The 20,680-nt window shown below is 40.9% G+C and overlaps 1 protein-coding gene across 1 annotated transcript in view; it reads right to left on the bottom strand.

The window, feature by feature from the left end:
* Nucleotides 1-5,128: 5,128 nt before the first annotated feature.
* LOC146004249 (uncharacterized) overlaps nucleotides 5,129-20,680 on the bottom strand; it is a 37,821-nt gene continuing 22,269 nt past the window's right edge. The window contains exon 2 of the mRNA XM_083142930.1: nucleotides 5,129-8,906. Within this exon, the coding sequence (XP_082999056.1) occupies nucleotides 7,614-8,906 (1,293 nt within the window). The 3' untranslated portion in view covers nucleotides 5,129-7,613. The remainder of the gene's footprint in view (nucleotides 8,907-20,680) is intronic.

Here is a 20,680-nt window from a genome sequence, read left to right as displayed (position 1 = left end):
TTCCCTGACATTCGCTACGAGTCTCGGCGGCAAGCTGCCCGGCCCGGCGCTTGTCTTTCCCGGTGAACGGGTCAGCAACAGTCGCTAGAGTCGGCTATTAAAATTACAGTTTTCATATTGTGTACTATCCTTGACTACAGAATGTTTTGAAAATGATGCCCCTCTGCTGCGACACATTCTTGGCATCTCCCAAGGAAATTGGCATTTACACGCGCACGTTCGTCTACTGTAATTCTCCCGATTTTTCGTACAATACTCTCTTTTAACTCACGAATGGTGTGCGGATTGTCTTTGTATACTTTATTTCCCCATTTTTCTTTCCACTTTTATTCAGAACTGACCCTGTAACTCTTAAACTTTTTTACGAGGTTTAATATAAGCGACTGTCGCGGGCCCGTTCACCGGGAAAGACAAGCGCTGATGCCGAGCCGTTTGCGAATGTCAGGGAATGCTCTGTATATAATTTATTTGCTTGTGAAACAAAAAAAAATCGCGAAAATCGACGGTTTCCATTCCGAAAACTAACGCCTTATTTTAGCTTATTTTGCAATTTCTAGACGTTTCCGACAACTTTTAACTTCAGATTCGTGATTAGGAGGCCTCAATTAGTGAGTATGCCAAATATGAAGAAACTCGGAGAGGGGTCAGGTCATCTCAAGTCGTTCCGAGTTTAATTGAAGCATGCATTTTACGGAAGGTTAGGCTCTTTCGATGTTAAGGAATATCGCAAAGAGTTTACACTCAGGTCAGTAAAGCCAGTAATTCTTGTGTGTTCCAAGTAGCATTTCCTCTCACCACAAGCGGCAGTCTAATAAATAACGAATACTTGAACTGAAAAAATTTAGAGATTGTGCATTCATGACAAATCTTTCACTTCAACTCGAAAAACCGTACAATGGGGTGCAGTCAACTGTGAAGGCAGTTGCCCTGACCCCCCCCCCCCACTTTTTGCTACTTTTGCTCCCGCACTATGCTAAACCTTATCTACCAAAGGAAATTAACTGTCCTTGTGCCCCCCCCCCAGTTTTGGTACCCAATCGCCGCCACTGTGTATTTTGTCTCATAACACCGAGAATATTGCATGGAAATGAACATACTTGTCCAGATACATAGCTAGAACATTGTGCTACAAGAATAGAATACCGCGATCATGGCAACAATGGTATGTAAGGTACATACAGCAATTTACACAGAAGTTCCAAAGTTGGCAACTATCCCCAAGAGAGGTGTAAGTTGACGATACTAAGACGTGAAGAAGAGCAACACCCAGAGGAATGAAGAATGTAATATATTAAGAAGGTAATACACGATATGTGCTAATACTTGTACATGTAGTAGGCCCGAAATAATGAAAAGTCAAAAAGTTTCAAAGTAGAATGTCGGATCATATGATCACTGTCTACACACATATTGACGTAGAGCTCAAAATAAGTCACAAATGAATGAATCACCTTCGTACCCCGAACAGTGATCATGCCATCGTTAGTTGCAACGTGAATATTGTGTCTAGTCTTAATGCGTAATACAAATAAAGAGTTCGTCACTGTTCGTCATCTTACACCACAAAGCATATTTTCATTTATCGCCATATTGCAATTCATATATCAGGAGATTAAAACTTTCAAATAACCTAGTCTATACCGTGCTCTATTAGGTTCTACAGAGGTTGTTCGCTTTACATCCGACCATTGTCGATTCGGTGCTGCCACCTGGCGTATCATGCTGGAACTATGGGTCTGCTGACGGAAGCAGTGTTGTGTCTGACCTTGTAGGTGCGTGAGTGTTGGTAGTGAATGTTATCAAATGGCGCCGAAAATCAACCGGTATTGGGAGGGTTACGTAATGGCCCTTTTCCATGCTAAGTTTTCACACGTACGCATTGTGAAACAGTGTCGGGAGAATGGTTTAACACTCGGGGTGACTACTGCAAAAGCTATTGTGGCCCGTTACACACAACAGGCTCTCCTTGCGAAACATTCGCCCACGAAAACCACCAGGAGAAGGGCTGCAAGCAAAGTGTCACCCGTAGTGCGAAAGGGGATCCGTCGGTTGGCGTGCCAAGAAAATCCCCCGACTCAACGTGATATGGCCCACAGATTTCACCTCGCACCGTCAACTGTGAACAAAACAATTCGCAAGCGCCTCAGGTTGAATGTGTGGAAGGCCCGTGTACACCACCTTCTACCGCGTCACATTGCCGAACTGCAGGAAACTGTATTGAAAAGTACCTGGCGGGTTCCAAATGGAAGAAAGTTGTCACAATGGATGAATCGTATGTCCATCTCACTGCTGGTGGTCACATTCGGGCGATCACATACCGTGACATTGATGGCAAGGGGCGCAGCAACTTTGTTCGTCAGTGCAGGGAAAGTTTCCCTCGTGGCTTTATGGTTGTGACGGGATTCGGATATGAGGGGTAAGTTGATGATACGCAAGGTGGACAAAAACGTGAAGGTGAATGCCAGATACTTCCAAGACTCCATTCTGACACCTACCTATCGAAGAGACATCCCAAAATTGTATGGAATGGACGCGAACCAGGTGATGATCCATATGGACAAGGCTTCGAGTCATACCGCGAGAACATCACTACGTTTTTATCAGGAAATGGCAGAGGAATGAGGAATTCGTGTCATTCCGTTTGAAGACATTCCTGTGAAAAGCCTAGATGCCAGTCCAATGGATTTTTGCGCATTTGGACTGTTCAAACGACGTCTTCAACATAGCCGCCCGCGCACCCTGGATGGTCTATGGATAGCTTGCAGGAAGGAGTGGGACAGAATTTCCATGCCTGTCCTGCGCCGGAGCTTGCTTCAATGGAAACTGCGATGCCGGGCGATAGTCCACAATGCTGGGGGTCCAATAGAATATGATCGGTGCTGGCGGCGCGGTATCTCTTAAAGTGAGTACCCGTCAAACATGGTCGGATATAAAGCGAACAACCTTCTGTAGTTGCAAAATGTATTTATCTGATTTATTAGGGTAATATTTACGTTTCCAAAATGTTTTTATGTAGCCCGAAAAACGATCACGATTATGCACAATTTATATTTCCTTATCTACCAGAAATTGAGTATTTGGCGGAGCTTTCTTTCCCGACGATGGCCATGACAACTTTGCAATGTTGTCGTACGCAGCCACAGCAGACAATTGGCAAGGAAAATGGAACTCGTAATGTAGCCTCAAGTTCTTCTAGTATGTTACGTTTCAGTCCAAAAACTTGAGGTAACGGAGATCACAAAAATACTACTTAAGTCTAATGGAAGGTTTGTCATGAACATATTGTAAAGGAACTATTCAACTCTACGCTATACACTTGCAGTTGCACCTACCTGTCGATTGGAGGACGTAGCGTAATCACTGTTGCACTTACATTACACTTTCCTGAACATCTTGATACACTTTCTTCAATGGAACAAGTACTATTAAAAATAACACAACAATCAATGATTCGAGCACTGACATTTCACACGACACGAACTATGCGTACGAACACGAACAGCAGCTTTCAATCTGCCGCCCAACACTGAAGTGGCGCTGGCATCGAGAACAACAGACGATGCAGCTGGGAGCAGACGAAGATTGATTGTTAAATATTCCTTTTCGAAAAGGAGGGAGTGGGCCATAACCCATGAACTTTACTCCTGTCGAATTTATATCGTACAGAAAGGAATAATACATAAGGTGAAGTTAGCACATACGCAGGATTACTTAGCATCATCCGCCACGGCACGGTTGCAAGAACAGTAGCTTCTGCTGCGATTGTCACATTTTCTTTGCAGTTGAATCTAAACATTTCGCTCTTTACAATACGACCATGCTGGATCGTTGGTTGAGCGCAAGTGGTTGACTTTCGATATGGCCACCGACCGTGGGGGGCTTAATAAAACGTTATGAAAAAGAAATTATGATAGATTTCATAACTCAGAAAGACCGGCGACCAAAGTAAATAGGTAAACGAGACGAACGGGAATGTGGCATAAAAAGATAAACTGAACTATACTCTGTCCCAGTTATCTCTGGAGCAAGCGAAACAAAACAAGTCTCTGCGCAAGTAGTGACGTGAGATGGCTCCACTAATGAACACGTGAGAGGGAATGGTATTGTGTGGACGAGTAAAAAGAGACTGAAATTACCAGCCTTAGTAGCAGCGTTACTACATCCCTCTGCCCACTCGATATTCCCTCTTCTCTGCCGCTATGCACGGCCTTGCTCCAGAGATAGCCGCGAGAGACTATAAGTGCCCTGAAACAGGACTGCAACTTGAAGCAGACACTTCCTTGTAATCAAGGGGTCCCTGGTTCGATAAACAATGGAGTTCCAGTCCCGATTACGTTTCCTGTGCATAAAGTTGACTTAAAAGCAAATTAAGACTGCTGAACAGAGTGGTGCACAGATATTGCTTGGCATATTTACCATGACTATATTATATTAATATTTCTCTTGCACCATGCGTGTTTTAAAGGAGTGGACTTTTACGTATGTTGGTGTAGACTTGTCAGCAACTTGTTTGCCATTTTGACCTAACGTCAATTATCTTTATTCTCATCTTCGGGCATTGTGAGCTAACGTCACTCTCATCTTCTGGGATTGAGAGCCAATGTAACTCTCATCTTCGGGGATTTGGCGCTAACGTCACTCTCATCTTCGGGGATTGAGAGCCAATGTAACTCTCTCATCTTCTGGGATTGAGAGTCAATGTAACTCTCTCATCTTCTGGGATTGAGAGTCAATGTAACTCTGAACTTCGGGGATTGAGAGCTAATGTCACTCTCGTCTTCAGGGATTGAGAGCTAATGTCACTCTCATCTTCTGGGATTCAGAGCTAACGTCACTCTCATCTTCTGGGATTGAGAGCTACCATCACTCTCTTCTTCAGGGACTGATTTGCAGTGGCGTATGTAATATCAGTTTTTTAAGTATTCTGTGTGAGCGGAGTCCTGTCCGGAACTGACATGAAGGAGACAACATCTTCATCACTCACCACCGGAAAGATAAAAAACAATTATCAGTAATTCAAACAATATTTTACTTAATTTATAATTCATATACAGAAACAAAATGATAAACTTAAATTAATAATAGAAGAAAATAGATAAGCAAGAATATGATTGATACGTTGAAACGTGGGAGTGCTGTTTTTTTTACTGAATTATCTATTTTTTGACGTGTGTGTTCTGCTTTACCTTTTTCTTAATGATAACGGAATAAAACTTAAAATTATACACAAAACTCCATCATATAGTATGGAAAAAAGAAAATTTCTTTGGTATGGTACATGCCATCACATTTAAAATAAGGAACTTAAAATATTTGACTGAAACCAAAGTCTATAGTGTAACATTCCTCAAGCTTTGCCATGCGAATGTATCAGGGGAGTGTCCTTCATATCCATTTGCCCTTGCACTTGAACAAATATTCGCAAGAAAACTCACTAATGCAACTTCTTATGTCAGTAACTGTCCAAGGGTTTAAATCCCTTTCTTTCTCAAGATATAAATACAGTCTTAATTGTTCTTTATACATCAGCGTTACTTGACATTATGAAAATATATATAGACCTTTTGTTGTTCTTTTGGAAATTGTTCTTCTGACTGAGAACCTTCACCTTAATTCTTCTTTAATAATTTCTGACTTGTAAATTTCTTTGACCTTTCATTAATTCACATTCTTAAATGCTATTTTACGCTATCACAATCGGTGGGCATTTCTTCATTTGTTTCTATTATTTGTGTGTTAATTTATCAGTTGCTCTGACTAGCCATTTTAACATATCTTAACTCTTCTAAAATACATACATACATACAAGTGATATGAAAACATAAACTTCACAAAAATCAAGCCAAGGCAGATTTACAAGTCAGTATTGAGAAACTCACACTGATAATATACACATTACTGTGGTTTTACATTGCAAAAGTATGATCCTCATAACATTAAGCAGTCTCCCTAACATTCTCAAACTCTTCAAAATTAGTTATACATTTTCAACCATCACATCATCTAACGATTGTACTTTACTCAGATTTGAAATAGCTTATGTTCAATAGTTTAACTTGTACAAGTGGAATGAAATGCTAAATTATTAAACAATTAGTCATGAATAGAGCCTAAGAATTCTTGCTATCTTATGATAAGATAGTAATGTTAATAACCGATAAGTACTTTATGTGATATTGAGATAAATATGACCACTTTGGCAGTGACAATGGAAAGGTTTCTTTAAAAATATACTAACTTGTTTTATAAAAGTGTTGTCTACGGAAACCATCACGAGGACAAAGGGATGGAGATATAGCTGCGACAGTATAGTGTAGGATTTTTTTTCAAACAGGCGGACTAGAATGACAGTCTGTAAACAACTTTCAGTTTTGAAGGTATTAGCTACACGTACTGAAGCGTTAATAAGCAATAGATTTAGATGGAAATAACCAAGAAAGAGATGCAGTTCATCGCAGCTTACCATAGTTACTATACCTCAAATGAAAATCACATTATCGTAACTTGTTAACGTCGTCGCCTGGTAATCAAAAGGTTCCGGGTTAGATACTCGGTGGAGGCAAATAATGGTTCGCATCCCACTTTAAACTGTAAGTCCAGTTTCAATTAGCCTACATGTGGACTTAAACAAAAACTCACGATTGTCGTAATTTGTGAATAGCAATTTTAAAATGGGAAGTAAGAAATTGAAAGCAAGTTTAAATATTTTTCCATTTTACAGTAACTTCTAAATATAAAGAATACTTAAACGGCTTCTTAAAATGATACATTATTCTATTAAATGAGGAAATAGCATAAAGTATGTGGAAAGGCGCAATTAAAAGAACTATCAAACGAAGCACTTGTATCAATAAGATTATCAAGATATTGAAACATCACATTGAATATCCACTGTTTATTGTAAAGAATGTTTTTATAATGACATTAATGATGATAGCATTTTATATATGTATGATTTAAAACAACTGGAGCTGAAAAAATATTACGACCAGATTGCTAATTTACTTTACACATTTACATGTAGCGTAAAACAGGCAACTTGTAATTTAAATATTCCTTAATTCTTCTTTAAGATACCTTTTATGTTGTTTGAGTTTTGTGTTAAGTCCACTTTTAAGATAGGCTAATTGGGACTGAAACTACAGTTTAAAGTTTGATCCGAACCACTATATGCCTCCACCAGGTATCGAAAGCCTGTTTACAAGACGAAACGTTCTTGTAAACAATAACAATTAAAAAGAAGCAGACATTTTGGAAGAAATAATGAAAATAGACAACATGAGATTGAATATGCGGAATCAGTTGAGGAAATATTTTTGTAACTTTAAAGGTGTACAAAATGGAATTATCACAAGAACCTGTAGACTAAGAGCTATCGGGACACGCCGTAAAACTGACCAACCATCATGATAATCTTTGATGCTGTAAACAAGGTTTTATCAGGCCATTCTGACTATGAAATTTTAACTTTGAATGATTTGTACTGTACTACTCTTATGATCAGAAGAAAATAGTTGGTTCTTTCCAGACTGAGCAGGTTGTTTCAGGAAACTGGAAGGTGTGTAAGGGCATAAGGATTAGGAATTGTGACAATCAGCTCTATCGTGAAAGCATCATGAACTCGAATTCTTCGGCCAGCGTCCACAATCCACAATAGTTATCGTCTCCTTGGGATCATAAGGCTGCTGCTGAGTACCAAGGGATGCCATGTCGAACGCCACCTGGATACCTGAGACGACGGAACCAAAAGCCCGTCCGTAGAAGGTGTCGTTCTTGCACAGCCTGATCCTGAACGCCGATCCAACCTGCCACTTGTCGCTGTGCTTGTCCCTTGAAGGGCTGTCCATCACCACGGTTCCGCAGACAGGAGGGATGTTGGAGGGTGCGGAAGGTACGAAGAGTGACGACTGTTTCGGTAAACCGGTGGTTCTGCTGGGAGCGCATATGACGAATGTTTCCGGGCAACACTTGACGTTCTTGCTGCTCCTGTAGCCGGGCGATGTGTTGCAGAGAGCGGCGAACCTCTTGCACATATCCAGAGCTTCCTCCTTCTCAAGAGCTATCAGGATTCTCTTGATCACGTCCTTGAAGCAGAAGTCCAGATAGTAGATGATCTTCCCTTTCTCGAGAGCGTCTTCTAGTTTATTGTCTTTGCCGATGGAGTGAGACAGCGGGAGCTGGTCACCGTGTGACGCGAAGCTTCTGTAGGACTCTTCGTCGTTTGTCAAGGCGCAGGAGCTCAGGACAGTCGAGGCTGCGGGTTCGTCGGGATCATCCTCGATCAGAGAACTCATCAGCCAGTTGAGGACATGTCCAGCTGCTGCCCTCTCCACAGGCTTCTTGCTCTCAAGAGCAGACTTGAGGTTGAACTTCAGCAGTGGAGAATACCGTGTTTGTAGATTGAGGTTCTGCAAGGCCTCCGACAGATCTAGCGTCAGAGTGGAGTTCAGCAGAGCGTTGCGGACTTGAGCGTGAACGTCAATCGCAGATGCCGCCATCTTTGACTCCTCGTGCGGGGGTACCGAGGGCTGCGGACAAGAGCCGTCCGGTGCCTTCTCCTCGCTGATGCTCCGCTTCACGACGGACGAGAAGTCCATGCCGGACACGGACACGCTCCTTCCAGAGGGTCCCCAGATTGGGGTGCTCAACTCCCGCGCTTCCTTCTCCTCAAGACTAACCGCCAACTCGAAATCCATCCTCTGGAGTACCTCCGCGTCGTCCTGGATTTTGCCGACATCCACATCGTTGGTCATCAGACAGACGGAGCACTTGACCTTCCTCTTTCGTTTGTTCTTGCCTCCAGGTTTCAAGCAGGAAGAGCAGATCGAGTGCGTGCACAGGAGGTGCTTCGGTCGCCTCTCCTCCCAGTCGAAACTCTCCTTACAGGAAGGACATTGGACGGACATCTGGAAGGAAAAATTCTAGTTTTAGTAAAGTGACTTCATTTGGTTCTTGGCGTGTTCAGGATTTTTCGAAAGAGGGGGGGGGGTTACGTATACTTTCTTTAGTAGTCAGACTCACTTTGTCATCTTTTCCTATCTTTTGATGTTCATTTCTTTAGCAATACTGGACAAAATGGAGGGTTAAGACCCCACCAATTTTCCTTGGGCACGCCACTACATAGATAATGCTGCCACACGATTTTCACATCTTTTGAGAAAGTCAACTTAATAATCGCATCCTTACACTTCTGCACGAGTTTGTTTTCAGAAAAGGATCGTACGTAACAATTCTTTGTTCTAAAGTGTACTTTATGGTGCAGTATTATAACAACAGTAATAACACTTAGGGTAGACCGGGGCAAAGGTACGCAGAGGGCAAAGATCCTGCTAGCAATTTATCTGGTTCAGTACATATCGTGTGGTTCCGTGGGTGTTAGTTGCAGAGGTGTCATGGTGCAAAAGCTGCAGACGGAGTTTTGTCTTGCCTAGTTAATTCTTGTTTACAGAATGAGGTACGTAAGTTTGTTATTTTGCCTTTTTAATATATTAAATTTTCATATCATCCATGCTGTCTAAAATAACTTGTAGTTGTAATCTCATAAACAATGTCTCCTTCAGATAGAGAGCCACTGGGTACCCGTTAGCTGATTTGTCATTGTCACAAGAAGCCAGCACTAGTCAGACGCGATAGAAATGTCATTTGGGTAAAAGTAGAAAAGTAGTATTTCTATTCCTTTTGTTAAATGTTCAGTGTTAGTAAATTAAGCAAAATGTGAATATAAGAGAAATCGTCGAAAGGAGCTTCATAAGTTTCATCTTTTTCCTAATAGTAATATGAACGCTATGTTTTGGATCTCCTCCCCCCTCAAATTTGTAATATTAAGCCAAAAACCACCGTTTTTCCTCACAACAAGTCCCAAAACAGACTCTTTTCAGCTGTGACTACGAACCGAACTAGCCGTTTTTAGAAAATCGTGAGGCTCGTTTAATCCGTTTCTCACTTTCTTGTTTGCAAACGAGCATTTTCCTAGCTGTGATGCGAATTTGCGTAGCGTTCTTGATTTTTTTACCTTCGCTGGATCGGCGAGGGAACGCACCTGAACGAGATCCACGAAGGCATCGGAGACTCGAAGCAGATGGCTTGGCGGATGAACCCAAGTAGGGTCATAGGTAACTTATTTGCTAAAGGAATAAACACACACACATAGCTGGAGCAGTCGACAGCCTCGCCTGGTATATGGACCAGTTTATCACAGTGTGACCCAGAAAAATTGCAATAGCATAAATAAATACACACGTTCCGACGACATGGGATAACATGCTCATGAGAGTTAACTCTTTTGTAGTGTTCCGCAGTGGAAGAAACTTGACGAAATCTTCCCTAAGGAAAGCTACCAAATGCGCTATGGTGTTGAGTTGATGGAATGCGTGTATCCGATTTCTCCAGCAAGCGGCGGAATTCCAGTCGCTACATGAGCCGCGTACAATGGGCAAAATAGCAAAATGAAGGCCATGTATTTTTTTAAAAGGCCCTCGTTTCATGAAAACATATAAGAAATGCGTGTTCACTGGCACATGAGGGAAAATGGTATCGTTAAAGTTATGATTAGAGCCCGGAAGTTCAGGCATTTATTTTCGTTAAAATAGGCAGGCAAAAAGGCATTTATAATGAAAAAAAGGCAAAATAAACCGAAAAAAAGGCACATTTAGAAGTCGCTTACTTTTATCTATATTTTCTGGCAAAATGTTAAAATCTAAATTGGGAAGAGCATTCCATTTTTCTCCGTCTTGATTGCACATAACTACAAGGTGCTTTTTAAGTTCTAAACATTCATTGATAGTCGTCTGTCAGAGAGAATGTTTTTCATAATAGAAAATGATCTTTCTACTTCGACAGAAGTTATTGGAGCATACATATAACAAGCTAATGTAGCTGGACTCATTTTAGTAACAGCATTTTCACCTTTTAGAATATCACAAATTGGTTTCAATTGTTTCAAGTCCTCATTTGCACTCACTACCCGTTAGCACTTTTCCGCAACAGCTGACCCCTTTTCTCCTGGCACTTCCATCATCTGCTGCATAGATTCCTCGAAGATTTTCGTGGATGCTATAATTGTAATTGTCTCTGGCAATGCACCATAATGTGCAAAAGTAAACTTGAATAGCACAGGAGTTTTTTCACTTCACGAATTGAAGCCGCTTCATTTTCTGGAAGAGCATCGATCACCTCACTGATTTTTTGAAGGTTGTTAGCATAATATATAGCTGCTGATATCCAGGTTCCCTATCTCGTCAAGACTGGTTGTTGAGGTAAACTAAGCTCAATCGCAACTTCCTGAAACTTTCGTGTTCGAGAGGGAGATTTCAGAAATATTTTCTTTGTGTTCGAAATCAACCTGTCCACTTCAGCAGTCAATCATGCACAATAAATGTTAACCGAAAGGCAATATCCTGACTCAGCATGAAATACTTTTTTCTCACACTTTTCTCCTTCAGCAATGTTGAAACATGCGTGAGTTCAATATTACTTAAATAAGGCGAAAATTATTCACATAATAAACGGAAGAAAAATAAATGCCAACAACGTTTTTTGGGAGAAAAATAATTTATATACACATTTTTTTAAAAAAAAATGTCAAATTTCATTGAAAATGGCAAAAAAAGGCATTATAATTAAAAATAGGCAGTGGGGTCCTAAATAGGCAAAATAGGCAAAATGAAAAGGCTTCCAAAACATTCGAAACAACATAAGAAACGTATATCCGGAAAAATTTTATCAATATATGCAGTAGATAAAAAGAGGCATTTTGCCAAACTTCTGGGCTCTAGTTATGATTAATAATGTTGATGCCCATTAACGTTAAAGCAAATTTCGTGCTGGTGTGACAACAATCTTTTTGATAGTCAAGTCTTCCAAACGGCTTTACGCGTGATCAGTGCATCAAGCCCCGTCGGCGCTCTATTTATTTCTAGTAGATTCCAATTGACCTTGCGATTCGATAAAGGGTCAACATTCACTAGAGTCCAGTTAAACCTTCAGAACTGAAATTGTAAGTTTGTTAAAATCCATTAATCACTAATAGCATTAGTGGACGAATGAGTGCCTTTCAGTTGAATCTTGGACTGGCACATTCAAGGCTTTAGAGTTTGAGTTTGTTTTAAGTGCACTTGATACACAGAAAAGCTAATCGGGACTGGACCTACAGTTTGAAGTAGGATCGGAACCTCTATGTGCCTCCACCTGGTATCGAACCCGGAAGGGGGTGGCTTTTGAGACTGGAGCCCCATTCACCAAAATAGTATTTTAATGCATATGTGTGTGTATTTACGTAAATTAATTGATTTTTAAAAACTATATCAAGGACTACATTTGGCCACATGAAGCCTCGTCCCTCCTCCAAGAAGAAATCCTGTTGAAGTACACGGCAATATTTCCAATTTCGTCTTTCAGTTATTTATCAGAAATTCATATCAACCTGATGTTGTCTCCAGAAGATACTTCCTTGATTGGTGCCACTTTTTGGCATTCACTGGCCCTTGATTCCACACCAGTGGAGTAGAAGGCCACTCCAGCAAACAATGCAATGCAGGGGGAGGCTGTAGTGTAGGGTTCCTGTTCTCTCTGTGCTCCTGAAATTTTATACAATGATAGAAATTCAACAGATAGTGTCGCTTATAGAAAGAATTTCATCTCATTGCCTCCTTCACATACGCTAGTTGCAAAACTGTGTATTTCTTTTTTCTCTATGATTTTCGATTATATAAGTTTGTAACATTCCATATTCTGTCTATTTATAAACAATTAGCATAACTATACGTTAATTCATGTAGGGCAAAAAACTATTTTTTAAAGATACAGTGTAAAGTAAAATGCAAGGTTAGATGTAACCCTACTTCAAATAAGAAGAAGAAGAAGAAGATATGTGACTCAACAATGCCACGATTCGAACTCGAAGAAATTTGAAGAAGTCTTAATTAGAAACTACCAACAGAGGTGTCCTGTCACGCCTCTATGACAGTGCCGGATCTACAAGTGATCGCAGTGCGGGGGGGGTGGGGCGGAGAGAAGTAAGCCTTTAAGAGGCCCTCAGTCATTGAGGGTTCGTATATACGTATGTAAAAAAATAAACGTAGGTACTAGGGGTACAGACACGAATACAATATATGCAGGTAAAAGTTGAAGTTCCCTGTGCATATTATAGCACCTTGCCATTTAGATATATTTAGAGTATGTGGACTGTGGAGGTAGGGCTCCACATGTTCTCGATGTAGGCAATCTTGGATGTGATGTCATCAGCATCACGCTTCGGCAACCTTTATCCCCCGAGTACCATTTGATTTGAGACCATAGTGCCGCTCTATGCAGGGACAAAGCCAGAAAAATTCCGACCTTAGATCCCCCTTCCCGGGTTTCCCGCGTGGCAGTCAGACTAGATTTAAATCAGGCTACAATTTCACGAGAAATGCAGTGGTGAAGGTTTCTTCTACCTGTCCTTAATCAGGAAAACGTTATGGCAGCATGATTGCAACAAATGTATAATTTTCCAGGTGTGAGAAAACAATGTCATATATACATACACTGACGTACGTAGAGTGGGGCCTGATGGGGCTCCGAAATTTTGGGAACATCAAATAAGAAAAGTGAAGACCTCGGGGTAAAACAAAAACAGTGTAGTAAATTCAATGACCCCCGAATAGTATTTTTGAAAGTAGAAAACTCTTAAATATTCGAAATATCTTATTGTGCTTACTAGAAAGCAGCTTTGTACGTATATTCAAGCAAACTTACTATTTCAGTTTTGGGAGTGGGATTGGACCTCTAGGCTGTTGGTGCTGACCCAACACAACAAGGTCAATTGGAATCTGATAGAATAAAATAGCGTGGACTCCAGTTTTAAGGTATAATAAAGCGATGGTGAGATTCTATTCACTGAAAATGTGTTACTCAATGCAAAGCCTATGTAGGACTGGACTCCCAAAAGGTTGTTGCCACACGGATACAGTGTTTAATTTAATATTAGTGGACCTCAGTATTATAAATCGTAATTTAAACGATACCATTTCTTTTCGATATATCACCGACCATATACATATATGTCAGATTTTTTCCCATGAAACAGGTCCTGTTTTTTTAAATAGATCGTCAGTGCTCGAAAAGTGTGTGTGTGAGGGAGAGCAGGGGGATGCTATCCTCCCTGTTAAGAAATTTTTCATAGAGTATCCCCTTAACTAGGATAATTAGCGTAAGCATCCCCAAACCATAGAGTTATAGAATAGATATAGAATAGTTATTATACGCCCAAACCTAGTGCATTGTCTCCATGTTGATCCATACGAGGATTCTCCCGTCTATCTCCAAACACGACCAAGCATGCTCCCAGCTAGTATTTTCCACTATGATCAGTTTAGATCATAAAAAAATCATACTAACCCTACTACTGAAAGAAAAATCAACTACCTTCTGACAGCATTCCTAAATATCGAGAATAACGTGTAACACGTGTCCTCTTTAATTGAATATGAAAAGGCTTGGGACCCCACTTGAAAATATTTGCTGGTTACACTTTAAATATTGCACGTAAAACTAAGATTCGTGGTAAAAGTTCATGAATTAGGAAGTTTATTGTTTATTGTGTAGAAATAAGAGATCGACCGATTGAGCATATGAATCCTCCTACTGGAAACAAATTTTCCCCTAACGATGGCCATCTGCGAGCAAGTAAGTTTATTCTGTATTTCGGAGGGACCCCTCTATCTGAGCCAGTACACCCCTGTTTTAATGCTCTAACTAACTAACTAACTCTCTAGCCTTCTTAAACACGAAGGTTCATGGCTGCAGCAACACAGGCCTTCCATCTGTTCCTATCTTGAGCAAGTTCTATATACTCTTTTCCATCCCTACCGATTTCCTTTAGGTCCATCTCAACGTTGTCCCTCCATCTTCGTCTTGGTCTTCCTACAGGTCTCTTACCATCTGGTTTCCCAACAAGAATCCTGTAAACTCCTCTTTCCTCTCCCATTCGTGCCACATGGCCTGCCCACCTAAGTCTTCTTGATTTAATTATTCTAATAATATCTGGACATGAATACAAATTATGTAGTTCTAAATTATGTAACCTTGTCCACTCACCTGTCTCCTCATCCCTTTTAGGCCCAAATATTTTCCTAAGGATCTTATTTTCAAATGCTCTCAATTTATGTTCCTATTTCAATGTAAGGGACCAAGTTTCACATCTACAGGCAAAATTACGGTTTTGTATATTTTCACTATTAGTTTCTTAGACATTAAACGAGACGACAAAAGTTTATGAAGGGAAAAGTAACATGCATTTCCTGAATTAAGCCTGCTTTTTATTTCCTCTTTAATATCATTTTCATTTGTTAGTATTACTCCTAAGCAGTGGCGGCTGGCAGCTAGTATGATGGGTAGGTAGGGCCAACGTGGTCAAGAAATCGAAAAATTTTCGCTAGCATATGTCGTAGAAATCTAATGAAAGAGGTAATTTTTATGGAATTTTGTTTACTAAAATTGCAGACAAAAATTCAGAGTTCCTAAGATTGGTTTATTTTACTTCGCATTTGTACTACTATTTTTTTTCTAATCGCGAAGATAAGGATGAGTGAACACTCACAAAGAAAACCGATGCCCAGGCCGGGATTCGAACCAGTGATCCCTGGCGTCGTAGCATGCTGTGCGGAAATCGGCCAGAGCTTCTAGGAAATAAATGCGACTATTAAAATTTCGACGCCCTGTCACTTTTACCATTTTTTTAAATATTTTTAAATAGAATTGATATTTAAGTCTGGCGTGGGACAGCCAAGTTGTTTAACTTTTAATTTAATATCGTATAGTACCTCGGAAAACGGTGTATGTAATAATGCTCTAATCTGACTCATCTTTACTAACTACCCTTCCTTTCACACACCATCGGACACTTTCACTTCACTAAAAAGAAAAACACTAGACAATTAGAGACACCGAATCGATCACGGTATTCTCGCCTTGCTTTGTTTATAATTTGCAACCCCAGCACCGCAGACGGTACATCAACAATCGGTCGTACTAACAACTGAATGAAGTTTGCAACTATGTCAACACAATGCGAAAGCTCTCGCACGGGCACGGCTGGTTGTCTAATGGCTACCACTGGGCTACCACCTCCTCGCTCGTTAACTGCGGAGACTTTTTCATGCCTCCGCGCATGCCCTCTGCGCACAGGCCAAATTATGCTGGTCCAGAGCAAGTGAGAGAACAGCTTGGGATGCGGCGCAGGAATTGAGGCGGCCGTAAGCTCGAATCTCCTCGTTCGCAAACGAATATATAACGAATTTAATCGTGGCCGCCATTCGCTCACCGACGAGATTCACGAAGGTCGGCCCAAATCAGTTGTTGTTCAAGAAAACATTGATGCTGTGCAAAACCTAATACTGCAAGATCGTCATGTGACATACTGTGAGATTGAGGCAACCATAGGCATTAGTTCCACCCGCATATATAAAATATTACATGATCATTTAGCTGTGAGAAAGGTATGTTCTCGTTGGATCCCACACAATTTGACAAAAACGCAAATAGACGCTCGTGTCAATTGGTGCAAACAAATGCTCAATAAATATAATCGTGGTGCTTCAAAAGACGTATATAAGATTGTAACAGGTGACGAATCATGGATATATGCATATGAGCCGGAACGTAAACAGCAGTCGACTGTATGGGTGTTTCAAGATGAACCCAATCCAACAACATTTGTTCGCGCTCGAAGCTGGTCATGTGGCAACTGTGCCTTTAGAGGAACGTAGAACGGTCAACTCTGAATGGTACACAACAATTTGTTTGCCAGAGGTCTTCGGTCAAATACGGAAAACAAACAAACGCCGTCGGATCATTCTTCATCAAGACAATGCCAGCTGTCACACATCTCGTCTAACAACCGACTTTATGAACAGTCAAAAAATCGAATTGATGGGTTATCTGCCGTACAGTCCTGATTTGGCACCCAATGACTTCTTCTTGTTCCCGAATGTCAAGAATAAATTGCGTGGACAACGATTTTCGTCGGCGGAAGACGCCGTTGATGCGTTCAAAAACCATATTATGGAGGTGTCTCAAGAAGATTGGAAAAACTGCTTTGACAAATGGTTCGAACGAATGCAAAAGTGTATTGACCATAAAGGAGAATACTTCGAAAAACAATAAAGCAGTTTTCAATGCCAAATTCCTGTTTTTTTCATTGTTAGGCTCAAAATATAAATAGTGACCCTCGTATTTTACAGTCTGGAAGTGTGTGTCACTAGTGTGACAGTGTGAACATCCCGTGTCGCTTGTCCCATTGGTTTGAAAGTTTCCTTACACTCATGTCGATGGCACTAAAAAAGTTTTGTGGGGTTCCCTTTGTCGTTTCAAGGTATCATCATTATCATCATCGCCGCGATTAGTTTAAAGCGGAAGAAAAGAGACAGTAAATATCAAAGATACAAATGCTTCAGTGTGTATATCTTTAAAAGAAATGATGATGATCATAATAATAATGTACCTAATTCATACACAAAAATGTAGTTGCCAAGAGCATTCCAAGCGTATTTTTTCTCCCGTATTATTAACGAAAGTATGACGATAACAGGACGTGGTCGACTATCTAGAATGTTGGTTAATATCTTCGTGACCACTGTACCAAATATCATAGCAATTATCACATTCATAGAAATGCTTCATGTAAAAGAATCAGACGTTGCAGCGAAAACTCCATTTACTTCCATTATAAGCAGACGAATACGAAGCACTGGGTCGAACACCAGCGCCTCTAGCGGATCATTTTCGAGTGGAACCAGCCAGAGAGCGCAGAACCGTGCCGTTTTCCACACTACGTTATTCAAGGTGCTGTACTGTAGCTCTCTTTCTGGGTACTCAAGAAATAGAAGCCTGGCCATTCTAAAAGACTATGTAACAACACACAGTTCCGTTTGTGACTCATAGATGGCAGCACCTGTTACGTTCACACAGTACCTTTGTATACTACAATGAGCATATGTTACCGACACAGGACGGTCCCGTTTGCAACAGACATCTAACACTAATGCTACGTAAGAATATAAATCACCAAAAAACAATATCCTTGTTCTTTACTCACCTTCAGACACAGTTGTTTAATTAAAATACGCGTGCGGCTGAACAAAGCACGGAGCTCAATATTAACTGCCACAGGACGGTCGCCATAACTCTCACTAAGATTTCGGTAGTACCCGAACAGATGTCTCTTCAGTTGTCGAGGCACAGCAGTACGAAATATAATTTCCAGCCATTTTACAAGACTGGCCGTATTACAGGACTTGACCCTATATATACTGTACAGTCAACGGTAATATAAATGGTACACCTAGATCCTGAAATACTTGCAACCTGCAAGGCTTTATGTGTGTTACCTAAATCTACGGCGCTGGTAGAAGTTTCTATTGAAAATTTGCTATTAAAATCCACTTATTGCCTTAGAGTTAGGCAACATACATAACACCTTGCATGGAGGTGATCATTTCAGGATCTAGGTGTCCCATTTTTATTGCCTGTGTGTGTACATACACAAACATTCAAAATTGTTAAAAGGATAGTAAACACTCCTCTTTTGGATTTTGAGTTGAGTGAGACTTCAGATCCAAAAACCTTGGCTGTGCCAGTCCAATATTTAAGGAAAAAGTCGCTGAAATTCGCCTACTAAAACTATACTATAGCCTGACAAGTTAAGTTCCGATATGCGCAGATCGCTGCGGAGCACTTCCTATTACGTCATCCCACCCACCACACTTCTACGTACTGGTCTGGCCTTGAGATTACGAGTGGTGCCAACTCAGCAAAATTGAGCTAAACAAATATGACAAACTATTTTTACTGTGTGGATTGACGGTGCCGGCTCATATCAGTTTATCTTTGGTTTATTTGATTTAATCCAGTCTTTGAAAATGCGTGCGGTGCGCGGATCTTAAACTGTAGTATTACACACGCGCGTTAAGGTTTATAACGAAGAGAAACTACTGGGCGAATGACTTCATTTTCTGAATGCGACATCGAGCAGTGGCCTGGTTCTTTTTAAAGCCGAGTGGGATGGGAGTTCTTTTGTTTATCGTACAACAATCACTACGAGAAGGCAATCTGATATAACGCTTGCGTGTGTTCTTTTTTAAGCCATTGAAATGTTCTTGCTCTTTACTCTTGGCTGTAGATTTTTGAAATGCACAATTCAAATCATGCCGGGTCCAACGAAATCCACAATTTGTTCTGGAAAGCCCCTTAGAGGACAGGCCAAGTTTTAAAAGAAGGAAAAGGGTCGTTGGCGAAAGGTGAGCTGAATTTCTGTACTCCGACAGGTAGAAAACAGCCCAGGAAAAAGCGAATACAAATTTTGTTGGAAATCCTCAGACCATTCCGCTCCCTCCAGGTTGCAACACTGCGAACCAAAGTCGTTGCGGAGAATGGAGTGGGGAAATGTTGTGCGAGATGCGCAACAGCTATTTGCAGCGTCTTGTTTTTAAACTTGTCAAGTTATAATAGTGACTTATAGCATTCATTGCACATGAGGGTCGAAACAGCAAACGACACATTCATATGGCGTATTTGCATGCTACTTGATTTCTCGGTCGGAAAGAAGGGTGCTCAGCCCGAAGCGACGCGCTACAGGGGGAGTTTCCAACTAAGTGACAAGCGACAGCCTTGAAGTTGCACTTCAATCTATTAGCAAGCGTTTGCTGCTATTTATGCGAACACCAGATCTAGGCGACACGATAAGCCACACGTGTCGCTTTGTCGCTTGTGTGTCGCTCAAACTGGGTCATTTCCTCAATAGCTTGCAACGTGTTGCCGTGGTTTGTTGTTCGCGCATGCGCGATGCAATGAGTGTCTTGCTTTAGGGATATTGCGCACCAAAGCGGCACGCGACACTTATCGCCTGAGGATTTCACCAATCGAACGCTGGCCTGTGCTGCCCGTCATGCCTTTACAATGTGAAATGTTGCTCTTGATTGGCTCCTTTCCAAGCAACATGTGTCGCGTCTCGCTTCGGTATGAAAGTTGTCTTGGACCGACGGATCCGTGTCGCTTTGGTGTGAAATCCTCGTATCGTTTCTCGCGTGTCGCTTTGGTATAAAATCTCCTTGAGGAAACGGTGCAGTCAGAGCTTGTGTCCCTACGGTTCGAAAGGCTGCATTGATTACGGACTGCTCGCTTCGAAGCGACACTTGTGGATTGTCACCTCGGTATGAAACATCTCTCAGGATACTATTTATATTCTAATAACATAGAAAAATAAAACTCTAGTACACAATCCAACACCTGACGTCCGGAATCACTTTGCGATGTTTCTTCTTGTGTTACGCATGCTATTTATTTATTAATTTTATTTGACTTTTCTTTCCAAATTAATGTCATTTCGTGACTGCAAATCACTCCACAAATATAACTGTTTCCATCAATTCACTTACCGCCTTTCTAGACAAACAAATCTACAGAATATATTCCAAAAACTAACTAAGCCGCATTACTTTTATAACAAAATTAGCACCTGGTCCGATCGCACTGCCATCTATGTTTGTCATCCGTTTGGGGAACTAGTTTCTTGGGTCGTTTTCCACACTACGTTGTTCAAGGCGCTGTAGCTACAGCAAGATGCCAAAGAGCAGCAGTCCTGACGTCACCAGACCACATAAGGAAGATGTAGAAGAAGAAAGTGGATAAATTAAAGAAAAAGAGT

Source organism: Lepisma saccharinum, chromosome 21 (assembly GCF_977018435.1).
Source record: "Lepisma saccharinum chromosome 21, izLepSacc3.1, whole genome shotgun sequence".
NCBI classification, from domain to species: Eukaryota; Metazoa; Arthropoda; class Insecta; order Zygentoma; family Lepismatidae; genus Lepisma; species Lepisma saccharinum.
This window is presented reverse-complemented; position numbering and strand designations above follow the sequence as displayed.